The following is an 11,343-nucleotide window of genomic DNA, read 5'->3' as shown; positions in this document are numbered from 1 at the left end:
AAACAATTGTACATTGATTCGAGTTTTGTAAAATAGTGAACAGGTTTTGTAAATGGCTCCAAGAAAACACATTCAAAAGATATCTTGTGTGTCTTATATCTTCCTGTTATCGGCAAGAAAATTGAAACTTTTCGTTGCGCGCCAAAAATCACTACAAAAAAAATGAGTGAATCTTATGAAGGAGATCCGCAGGTCATTTCGGCTTCCAGAGAAGAGGTTTCTTCGTCGTCTTCTCCGCCTCAAGAAGATGATGTGGTAGATCCGACACCCACTCCTCCAACAACGGCTGGTGATGATAATGAGGCGGGAGAAGCAGCAAATGCGGAGGAAGCTCAACACGAAAATCATGCACTTCAACAAGAGGAAGAACCCGAAGATGATGAAGAAGGATTTAAACCTTTTGATCCAAATGCATCCATGAACGTCAGTAATATTGTAAATACTCAACTGAATGATACCATGGGAAGTTTTGTCTCTTCCGCGAATGCCTTGCAAGGCATCAATGACAATAATGATACTCCGAATGTCATCCAAGATGTCGAAGCATTGAGAGAGGAAGAAAATAGAAAGAAACGAGAAGAACATTTGAAAATGAAAATTCGTCAGCTCAAGGACGAAGAACAGTCCTACTCGAAAATTAATCTCACCAATATTAATGCGAATTGGTTGTACTTGATGAGAGAAAGTAAATTGAAAGAGCTCAAGGAAACAATTCAAATACAGGCTCAGGATCACGACCGATTAGTCGACAGAAAGAATGCCACCATTCAACTCATGTACAGAGAATTGGATGAATCCGAGGAGCAGTACCGATCTTCTCTGAGAACTCACATGCAACATATCGAGGAATTGCTACAATTGCAAGATCAACGTCTCACTATTCTCCATCAAGAGTTCAACAATGACTTGTATCTCTTAAAAAAGGAATATGAGGAAGAAATGGAAGAATTACGGATCAAACACGAGGAGGAAATGAAGGAATGGGCTGAAATTACCAAAGAAATGGAAAAGAGAGAGGAAAAAACGAATGAACTCATGGAAATGGATTTTGTCCAAACCAAGGAAAAGGTCAAGAATCGATATCAGGAAGAGCTCATACAAATGGTCGGCAACATGAATGACAAAATCGAAGAATACCGCCGCATCACCAAGCAAGAGAACAATGATCACTACGAATCCATGAATCAAAAATATAAGGATTATATCATTTTGAGAGAACGTGACAGCAGTTACATTGAAATTATCAAGAACCAAACGTATCAAATCAAAATGAAGGAGGAAGCTCTAGCTCACTGGAAAGCAAAATGGTTGAACAATCTCAGAGAGTGCGAGGACAGAAACAACAAACTCATTAAGGAGAAGGATCAGCTCTCCCAACATTTCAAGGAACTCAAAAGAAGATGAATGCCTTTCGAGAGTCAGAAAAGAAGAGACTCACCGAGCTAGTCAAAATGAGTAAGGAAACGATCGATTCTCTCAATGAAAAGCTGGAAAAGGCCTCACGAATCCTCAAGTTATCTGAAGTGAATCGCAGGTATGAAACTGAGAGAGAGCGTTTGATTCCTTTTGAAACGGAATTGGAAAGCACGACGGCTTTAGCTTCGGTCGCTGAATCTGCCATGGAAGATTTGATGGACGGTGAGGAAAAGAAGTTCACTGAATCTGAGTGGCAACAGCTCGATCGTTTCTACAAACGTTTCAATAAGGTTCTTCTGGACAATTTAGCACTCGAACAGGAGAAGGAGCACTTGGTAGATCAAAACAAAAAGCTTCGTGACATGTTGAAACAATATTTGGATGGTATCACCGTTAATGAAGATGTTCTCAATAGTAGAAATCCACTCTTAATTGTAGATCCATTAATTAAGGGACGATCCCACGAGCCAGGAGCCAAAGAACTTGTCGTCGTTTCTGCCACAAGTAGACAAACAGAAAAGGTGAAGATTGGAAATTAAGGAGCGTGTGAATCCTTCGAATGGTGGCAATGATTCAGTATACTGTCTGACTTGCATGGAACCAAACATTATTCGACATAGCAGTGATCGAGAGGTATAATTGTTTTCATGGTGAACGATTGGTTGGGCCAAATGATTTTCTGAAATTATTTATGTGATATGGTCATTCTTTCCGTGTCATGACAGCCCATACAATATTTTCCTGAATAAAAAAGAACTGTTCCAAGGAAACAGTGGTTTTTTGGGCCGGTTCAGGGTTCTGATAAGAACTGGACGATGAATGTCAAATGTTTGTGACAAAGTACTTTGTCAAACCTCTACACAGCATAACTTTGTTGATCCATGATTTTCAAATAACTCACACTGTCTAGAAGCCACTTGCAAGTAACCGGCCTGTGTCCAGTTTCTTGTTCAATCTTGTCAGCCTCCTCTCGTGTCACATCATTGTCTGCAATAATGACATTTTCATATTTGGATTTTTTAACTCTCTTGAACATGGTACCATGAATGGTGCCACCTCCAAACGTGACCAAATCAGTGAGTTCTTTTTTAGAGGGATTCTTGGACTTGGCACTAAAGGTACCATGAAAATGCACGCGATAGTTGAAGAATAATCGATTATTTCCATTGGCTATGCTTTTTCTTGCTTCGGCTGGTGAGTTGTACTTGATGGTCACATCACCCAACGCGCAAAAATCTTCCTCATTCACATGGCATTTGGCCTTAAGCACTGCATCCAGCCATTCCGTTCCAACAATCCACACACCAGAAACAACAGCAACACAATATTTGATCGTTCTTCGAGCAAGTCTGTTCTCATCTAGGAGTGAAACCAAATGGGTGACTTCATCCGTAAATTCGTTCCTCACTTCACCGCCCAAATATTTTGCTGCCTTTTCTAATTTTTCTTTTGCATCCGTTGTTAAATTAGTTCCGCAGAGACACAGTCGTTTCGCCTTTGAATTTCTATGGGATGTTCTCTTTGAAGATTGAGATCCCAGAGTGGCCTGAGAGTGTTGAGATTGTGTAGCTGTTGTTTGCATATTTACATGTTGTAAGTGTTGCAAAATTCCAGCCGCAGTGCTGACACTTGCCGATATTGTTGATGTTACAGGTATGATATCATTTTGTACAAAACTCGAAAGAAAAGGATATCTTTCATGTGAAAATCCAAAAACTCCATAGGTCTCATTGAGGTCAGATAAGAGTTCCTCTAGTTGAGAAAGTTTCATTCTTTTAGCAGTCAATTGTTCATCGATACGTTGTATTTGGTCATGTACGGAGTCATCCTCCATGAAATCGTCCGAAGGAATAATAATGGCTTCAATAGAAGCGGTTGAGGAGTCGGAGACATTTCCATCTTGTGGTTGTGAAATGTTGGATGATCCTTTTCTGTGAAATCTTCGTTTTTTACCAGTTGTGACAGTGTTGGAACTTGTCGTTGCTGCTGTTGTTCCAGAACCGTAAATGTTGTTGGCTGTTGATTTTCTTCCAGTATTTGCTGGAGTTTTGTTGGTAGTTGTAGAGGATGATGACACTGCCTTGGTCGGATCGGGATACATGGAACACAACTCTTCATAGGTATTTCCCATAGAGGAGGGAGTAGTAGTTTCAAATGTACAAGTTGACGGGTGCTTTGTATTGGTATTAGATCCAAATTGTTCCATCGATTGATCGAATTTTCGTTTGAATTTGTGAAATTCTTCCACCAGATTGGCCAATGATTGCATGGGCATGAGATGTCTCTTGGTGAGAATGGGCGTTTTACAAAGAGGACATTCTTTCTTAATTTTCATTCCTTGTTCAATGCAGTCATAACAAAACAAGTGGCTGCAATGAGTAGCTGTTGGTTCTTTCCAAACTTCCAAACTATTTGTGGGTGTAAATTAAATATATTTAGAGATCCATTAAATATTTAAATATTCATGGAACAAAACATTGTTTTATAATAAAAAGAAATAATCCAAAACAGTAATGTCAAAGTAATTCATTTTCATTGTGATTAAATATTGAATCGTGATGATGATCCTTAACGATTAAAATCCAAAGGTTATACCTACCATATCGCACATCGTAATTCTCTTTCAAAATTATCAAAATCAGATTGTTTCAATGGAAACACCATCATAGTAGAAGCATCGGAATGAGTGGATTTCCGTGATGATGGCTCCGAATTATTCTTATACAAGGGAGGTGTTGGATAAAAATCCGATGATGGAGCCATGGAGTTCTCATCATCTGCAAGATCCATTCTCGTGGAAGAATCGCTTGTTGTGGAAGTTTTCTTTCTGGGCATTTTTTTGAAGAATTCCTTTCAATTTGCTTCTTAACTCTTGAGTTCTTTCTATTATGGAGGTCCATGATGATTAGCCATTCAAATAAGTCTCGTCAAAAGTGGAGAATCGTCAATTTTTAACCATAAGAAATTGAAAACAAATTTATTGAAGTGAAATAAACTTGTCTGATTGAAATTCTTCATAAAAAATTATTTTGGTTGAGGATGTTATTTTCTTCCTTAATTCCTCGTAATTCAAAGCATAATTACGATAGATTGTCAAATAGCGAGGACATAAATGGTTCACAATGTCAAGCAATGTCTGTTCATGAAACAAGTCTGTCAACAATTCTAAATGCTTCAAATGTTTCAAAGATGATCCAGAAGCAAGATTTACCAAAAAATTGTTCATTGCAAAGAGTCCATTCGATATGCTCAAATAGGTTAATTTTGGAAAATTAGATGTGGATAAATAGGAACCATCAATTTCCTCAAACTTTCTAGCATTGGATGAAAATCAACATTATCAAAAACCCAAAACTCATTGTTTATTTACAAGTTTGCCTCATTGATCTAATAAGGTCATCCTGTAAGGAAATTCTATCGTTGAGAGTTTTGTTTTGAATGATGAGCTCCAATAAGAGTTTCTTTTTCTGGTGATCCTTCTGCCAAGTCAAAAATACTTTGACCAGAGTTAGTTTTGGCATAAAGATCTGCATTGTGTTGTGCTAAATATTGAACAATTGAAAAATGATTGTACTTGGTGGCATTATAAACCGCGCATTGACCGTCATGATCACTCAACATCACATTGGCTCCACGTTCCACTAAAAACTTGACACTCTTCATGCTACCATAGGCGGCTGAAATTAATAGGGGAGAGCTGTGATTATTAATTTGAATATCGAGTTGATCTGGATGCTTTTGAAGAATATACTCTGCAATTTCTACATTTCCATAACTACAAGCAAAATGAATGGGTAAATACTTTTCGTTTCGACACTGATAGAGTGAGCAAGAAAATTCTTCACAAAGCATTTTGAAAATTTCAATTCGACCGAAACATGCACAAAAGCTTAATAATCCAACGCCATTATCATTCTCAATCGTGTTGAGATCTAATTGAACTCCCTGTAAAAACATGCGTATGAGTGCCTTGTCGTCTTCTAATGAGATGAGTTTGTATAGAAAATCAATGTACTCTTTTCGATGACGAGTCCATAATACATCTCTCATCATATTCATGACATTGAATTTTCCATACAAGTAGGACAATAAAAATCCATTACGAGTCAAATTCCATTGAAAATCTTGTTGTTGATGACGAGAGAGTTGAGGAATGGCAAACGTCTTTTTCATTTCCTCAACAGACATGGTAATGAGTTGAAAACACTGCTCACACGCTGCACGTAGTTTGTCGATGTTTCCATCCTTGACATGTTGTTGGAATTGCAAAATGAATTGAGGTGACAATTGAGAAAGGTGGACCGATCCCTCACCAACGTTGTTGTTGCTGTCTCCTCCTGTGGTTGGTGTGTTTGGTGGGTGGTAATTGGACAAGCTGTCATGTGGTGTCGATGAAGACGACCCATAATTGTGGTGTGAATCATGGTAAGGAATGGAATTCATCATGTGACCTGATTGTTGCGAGGCATTAGGCATAGATGCTGCAGGAGTTGCAAGAGGTTGCCCTGTTGTGTGAGTTAAAGCTTGTGATTGATGATTGCTCGCTACTAATCCACCCAATGGACTTGTAGACTCTTGAAATGCATGACCACCACCATGATGAGGTTGAATACTAACATCAATCGTGTGGGAAGATGCATGAAATTGAACAGGGACTGGATCAAAACCTCGTTGTTCGCCACCACCATCCGATGACGAAGAGGTTGTTGACGACGAAGAAGAAGAAACTGAGCCAATTGCAGATTCTGCATGCTTCTTACGGGAGACACCTTTAACAGGTGGAGATGTTTGGTTTCCTCCAGTTTGATGTCTCTGATGGTCGCTGGATGCTTGAGTAGTGGTGTTCGTCATTGATCCATGAGCAGAAGCACCGCAATTGATCAAGGTCTGAGGCAAATTGTATTGACCGTTGGATGTCATGGTAGTGCTCGCTGTCATGATTGTCGAGAGAGGTAACATGGATGCTGACGGCGAAGTTCCAGAAGTTTTTGCAATTTTCACCTTTGTCTTTTTCTGTGCCTCTACACATTCCAAGCCAAGCTTGACACATCGATGACATGGTTTTTGGTCTTGACATGCGGTGTGAGCACGTCGGCAAGCTTCACACGCCGATTTGGCTTGATTTCTTCTTCTCTTTTTGTTTTCGGCACTCATGTCTTGTGAATGATTCATAACGTTGCTGATCGCATTCGAGAAGGACGACTGACTCGGAAAAGCGTTCTGAGAAAACCCCGCATGAGAGTTCGCCGATAATGGCGATGGAGTGAAACTTGCACCCGTGTTGTTATTGTTGTTATTGATTCCTCCTATCGCAGCTGTGTAAGGTCCATGATGAATCATCATATTATTGTTGCTAGCCGTTATAGGAATGGAAGGTAATGAGCTCGTTGTGTTGTTGGTCAATGGTGTGGAAGCGGCTGTTCGGATCGGTCTCGGAAGCAAAGGCTCAAACTCTTTTTCTGTGTTCGTCGTGGTCGTCTTCGCCATGATGGGAGGACAAGGAGGATTCGTCATTTGGTTGTTACGAAGAGGAACATTTCCTTGTCCATCAAAATAATTATTCTTTTCGCCAGAGCCTCCGAATTCCTTCTTTCCATTATCATTCTGATTCGTTTCTGGAGAAGAATTCTTCTTCTTCTTCTTCTTCTTCGGAATGGCCTCATTCATTCCTTGTTCCATGAATGGTGGTGGTGGTGGTTGTTGTGGAAGAGGAGTAGGCGATGATGATGATGAATGGTTGAGGACTAGTTGTTGTCGTTCTTGCTGCTTGGCGGAACAAGCCGAGGTGGTCGAGTCATCACCATCATCATCATCACGATGACTTTTAACTACCACCACCGCCGATGAAGTTGGAAGGCTGTCAATTGATTTCAACGGTGGTTGATGAGGCTTGTCAATTATTTCTGGCGTTGGTTGTTGCTGACTTGGCCTTCGGTTTCGTTTCTCGAGAATTTTGGCTGGAAGGCTTGCTTCCGTTTGCATCATGATCATGATGAAGGAGGTTCTGGAATTGGAAAAACAAATCTCAAGTGATGAGGGCGAACAGAAGAAGAAGGGAAGTCAGTTTTTTTTTAAAGTTTTCTCCGATCGGAATCGGAGTTGGAAAGGAAAAAGGATGGTGCAATACGGAACTTGTATCTCTTCCATAATATTCGCAGGGGAATTAAGCGTTCAGAAAATATTTGACCATGGCGACATGTTGTCTGTGTGTCCGTCCACAATAATATTATTCAGTCACCAGTCGGATCGATCAAACGTCGAGAAAAACAGAGTGTTTTCCACAAAAAAAAATGCAAAACAAAAAGATGAAGGAGGTGAAGATGGTTCATCCTCCTCGTGTCGGATCAACGTCCTCGACACACACATTCGTGGAGAAAGTTCATGACACAATGAACTCCATTCCCGATGAAATGATCATGTGTATATTAGAAAATTGTAAAATACATGATGTCGTGATATCTTTTCAATATGTCAACAAACAATTTTATGAACAATGTAAAATATACATCAAAGAGGTCAAAAAACGATATTTCTTATTTGGAGCCTATCGATACGATTTACAGAAACACGAATTGAAATTCATTCCTCACATTATTTTCCCAAAATTTGAACTCCACGCCAGCAACGTCGACAAGAAGGATCCTCACATCATTGATCAAGATCCACGTGATGTATTATTATTACCAACCAATTCCAATCAGAATGCTCACAGCAAGACTTTTCAGCATGATTCCTCCACAAGTCCTCACACAATAGATTTACTTGTAAATTTTATTGCCTTATCCAAACAATGGAGAAAAGGAATGAATAATTTCAAATATCATTCCATGCACATGCCGTATGATTCTTTATATGCCTATCCCATATTATTATTTTCATTCATGAATGGAGTGCACTCCTCAGGAAGGCAATATTCAAGTGGTGATGGGGGTGGTGGTGGTAGTTCATTGTTGTTTCATCACTTTCATTCGTCTTGTTCAACAAACAATTCCAACAAAATATTTTGTGTGGATTTGGAAACTTTTTCATGTGTGAAATGGTGTGTGGATTTGGAACAATATGTAAGGTCGCCATTACAAGTGTGTCAGACCTTTCAAAACGATCGACAATTAATTATTATATTGAGGAGAGTGGACACTACATTTGTCATGTCATTGCGGAAACAAACGGGACAAGTCGAATTTATTTACAATGTGTCACAAGATCAAATGAATGTGATGACCAATGAAACCTCTTCCTGTGTCCACACACACACTTCGACTACTTTTCAAAAATGGAAACGAAAGAGTGGTAGTAGCAGTGTTTCCAATCCTCCTCCTCCTCCTCAGCATCATCATTTCAACAACAACATGAATTATGTTTCTCTGTTACGCGAGCAAACATCATCGTTTTCATCATCATCACTACCTCATGAAACAACTCAAAATTCCATCAAGAAGAGAACATTTGACTGCGCCGTACTGACCTCTCATCATCTCATACTCTCTGTGTATGGCAATGAATCATCCATTTCTTCCTTAATTTCCATCCATTTGAAAACGTTCAAAACATGTGCAATGGCAACATGGAATCGACTCACCACAACTTTCAATTTGACCATTACAGATCTCGAAAATGAATATTCACAACGACAAATGAATCCTCCGAATCGAATCTTCTTTGATGTGAGGCCACAAGGTTCTCATTTGCATTTCGTGAGTTGTAATCTTTTCCTCAATGAAGAGAGAACACAAGAAGAAATTTCTGTAAATACTAATAATCATGATACGATGACGACGACTACTTCTTCGACTTTTGAGAAACAAGTGCCTTCAAACACAACAACCACAACAAACACCACTCATCATCACAATTTATTGGACTTGGAAAATGCAACATTTGAATACACAGTCCCAATCATGATGGGTACCAGAAATTTACAAGTCGATTTCACATGTATTGGTTCTGAGTATTGGCTCATGTCTGGAACTGAAAAACAGAAATTACGAACCGAGTTGGTACATTTGAAGAGTGGTACAAAGATTGAAAATACATCGAATCCTTTGGCCATGTATATGGTGGAGAAGGACTCACAATTAGTCGGCTTGCTTAGTGTGGAAATTTATGATGTGCATGAAATGAGCTTTTGTCCAATTCAAAGAGTTGAAGACGTACAAGGAGGAGAAGGAGGAACAGATTCTTCTTCTTCTTCTTCTTGTTCGAATCATTGTGGAACAACAGACCCTATTCAAAAATATAATGATCATGATGAGGAAAGAAGAGAAGCAGTATCTTGTACTACAGAAGAAGCAACAACAACAACGAGACATAACTCAAGTGTCATTTCCATTGGAAATCCCTCATGGCGCACACCAATGGACGACTTGTCAAAATTTTCCTATCAACCCAACGTTCAAACCATTGTATTGGAAAATAGATTGTACGTTCTTGTGAGTGGAGGACATGGAATTTTCCTCTATTGCCTCAACATTCACAATGGAAACCTGCTGTGGAAACAATGCATTATTGAAAGCACCACCACTTCACATTTTTCACATTTTGATGTTTCATGCACTCTGAAAAGAGACGTTTGTACCAAAACACAAGGTCGATCCATTTGTATTGTTGGAACTTTGGAGGAGGTTGCTTACTTCTTGGTGGAGGTTGATGCTCAGAGTGGAGAGCGATTGGGAATGAATCCACACATGCATGCATGGAGTTTTCATGAACGATTGGTCGAGCAAACACAACAATCACTCTCCTCGTTGACACTCATTCCCACATCTTTACATGAAAATGATCGTGAAGACGATGAAGACAAGAATAATCATAGAACCACTTCTCCAAACAAGAAGTGTGTCATTTGCTAAGATGAAAATGTTAAAAGAATATATGGTCTAAGAATGAACTTGAGAAACAATCCAGTATTGCCATACTTGTTGCATTGAACATTAAAGACTTTTGACAGCCTTATAGATTGAGTGGTCTTTGATTCCCAGTAAACAAGTGAATAGATTCGCAAATGTTGTTATTGTTGAACAACAATGCACTTTTTCATGAATGACTTGTCTTTATTTGTACGTTCTTGGTTGGCACTTATTCTTAAGAATCATACATGTCTGTGGTGTTTTATAACTGCGAAGTCAAGTCCGCGAGTTGAATCCCTCTTCTCGTTCGTGGTTGTTCATTACATCAATTAGCGCTGTTTTTCCTTTCCAAAAACTCCGCGACGGATGAATTTTCAATAAAATACTCGAGATTGATTAGCAAACACTACACACAAAAAATGTCAACACCAACAGCCACCGCCAATACGACTCCTCTTGTTGTTGGAATGCGCAGTGCTGAGAATCTTTTCGAAAATGACAGAGAAGAACAGACCATCACAAACCAAACTATGATTACTCATCCGCCACATGCCATTCCATCCATTTATTCAAATATGGAATCTCTTGCGGCGATCAGTAGTAGTAGCACTTCATTCACAACCACTTCTGCTGCCGTAGTTGTTGAGAACAACAATAATTCCATCTCGATTGAAATGAAATCCTATCATCAGAATCACAATTCTGTAAAAGGTTCGTATGGTCGAACAGTTCCGAGTGTCATGTTGGAATGGCATGACTTGACCTATGTGGTGAAAGTGAGACCCTCATTGCCAGCCTCGAAATTGACCACTCCTCGAGAACGATTGGCATTTACAATGAAGAATTTATTTAGAAAGGAACAAAAAGTCATTTTGCATGCCATGAGTGGTTATGTGAAACCTGGTTCTGTTTTGGCAATTATGGGACCTAGTGGAGCTGTAAGTGTTTTTTTTCAATTCTTCATCATCTTGATTCATCTTTTTTTTAATCAATTCATACTAAATGCATACTAAATGATCATTTCAATCAATTAATGGCATTCTTTACAATTTCCCGGTCAACCTTACGAATGGTCAACCTT

At 39.2% G+C, this 11,343-nt stretch overlaps 7 protein-coding genes across 7 annotated transcripts in view; 5 read left to right on the top strand and 2 right to left on the bottom strand.

Annotated features, from left to right (window-relative positions):
* FDP41_003664 (uncharacterized protein) overlaps positions 1-36 on the top strand; it is a gene marked incomplete at both ends in the record, with an annotated part of 2,490 nt that extends 2,454 nt beyond the window's left edge. Inside the window, one exon of the mRNA XM_044706993.1 lies at positions 1-36. This exon is cut by the window's left edge and continues 2,454 nt beyond it. Coding sequence (XP_044561724.1) covers positions 1-36 — 36 coding nt within the window.
* Positions 37-162: 126 nt separating this feature from the next.
* On the top strand, positions 163-1,404 carry FDP41_003663 (uncharacterized protein; the record flags this gene model as incomplete). Its single annotated transcript, XM_044706992.1, has 1 exon — positions 163-1,404. The coding sequence occupies one exon, from the start codon at positions 163-165 to the stop codon at positions 1,402-1,404; it is 1,242 nt and encodes a 413-aa protein (XP_044561723.1).
* A 47-nt stretch (positions 1,405-1,451) lies between these two features.
* On the top strand, positions 1,452-1,955 carry FDP41_003662 (uncharacterized protein; the record flags this gene model as incomplete). Its single annotated transcript, XM_044706991.1, has 1 exon — positions 1,452-1,955. One exon carries the CDS (start codon positions 1,452-1,454, stop codon positions 1,953-1,955), a length of 504 nt encoding a protein of 167 aa, XP_044561722.1.
* Positions 1,956-2,272: 317 nt separating this feature from the next.
* On the bottom strand, positions 2,273-4,251 carry FDP41_003661 (uncharacterized protein; the record flags this gene model as incomplete). The annotated part of the gene is made up of 2 exons (XM_044706990.1): positions 2,273-3,824; positions 4,016-4,251. The coding sequence occupies 2 exons, from the start codon at positions 4,249-4,251 to the stop codon at positions 2,273-2,275; spliced, it is 1,788 nt and encodes a 595-aa protein (XP_044561721.1).
* A 579-nt stretch (positions 4,252-4,830) lies between these two features.
* Positions 4,831-7,398, bottom strand: FDP41_003660 (uncharacterized protein; the record flags this gene model as incomplete). The annotated part of the gene is made up of 1 exon (XM_044706989.1): positions 4,831-7,398. One exon carries the CDS (start codon positions 7,396-7,398, stop codon positions 4,831-4,833), a length of 2,568 nt encoding a protein of 855 aa, XP_044561720.1.
* A 308-nt stretch (positions 7,399-7,706) lies between these two features.
* Positions 7,707-10,265, top strand: FDP41_003659 (uncharacterized protein; the record flags this gene model as incomplete). Its single annotated transcript, XM_044706987.1, has 1 exon — positions 7,707-10,265. The coding sequence occupies one exon, from the start codon at positions 7,707-7,709 to the stop codon at positions 10,263-10,265; it is 2,559 nt and encodes an 852-aa protein (XP_044561719.1).
* A 416-nt stretch (positions 10,266-10,681) lies between these two features.
* The window catches only part of FDP41_003658 (uncharacterized protein), a gene marked incomplete at both ends in the record, with an annotated part of 2,678 nt that continues 2,016 nt past the window's right edge, over positions 10,682-11,343 (top strand). The window contains one exon of the mRNA XM_044706986.1: positions 10,682-11,200. Within this exon, the coding sequence (XP_044561718.1) occupies positions 10,682-11,200 (519 nt within the window). The remainder of the gene's footprint in view (positions 11,201-11,343) is intronic.

The sequence above is a fragment of the Naegleria fowleri genome (assembly GCF_008403515.1).
Source record: "Naegleria fowleri strain ATCC 30894 chromosome Unknown tig35, whole genome shotgun sequence".
In the NCBI taxonomy this organism is placed as follows: domain Eukaryota; phylum Heterolobosea; class Eutetramitea; order Acrasida; family Naegleriidae; genus Naegleria; species Naegleria fowleri.
The sequence above is the reverse complement of the archived record's forward strand: the minus strand, read 5'-3'. Positions and strand labels throughout refer to the sequence as shown.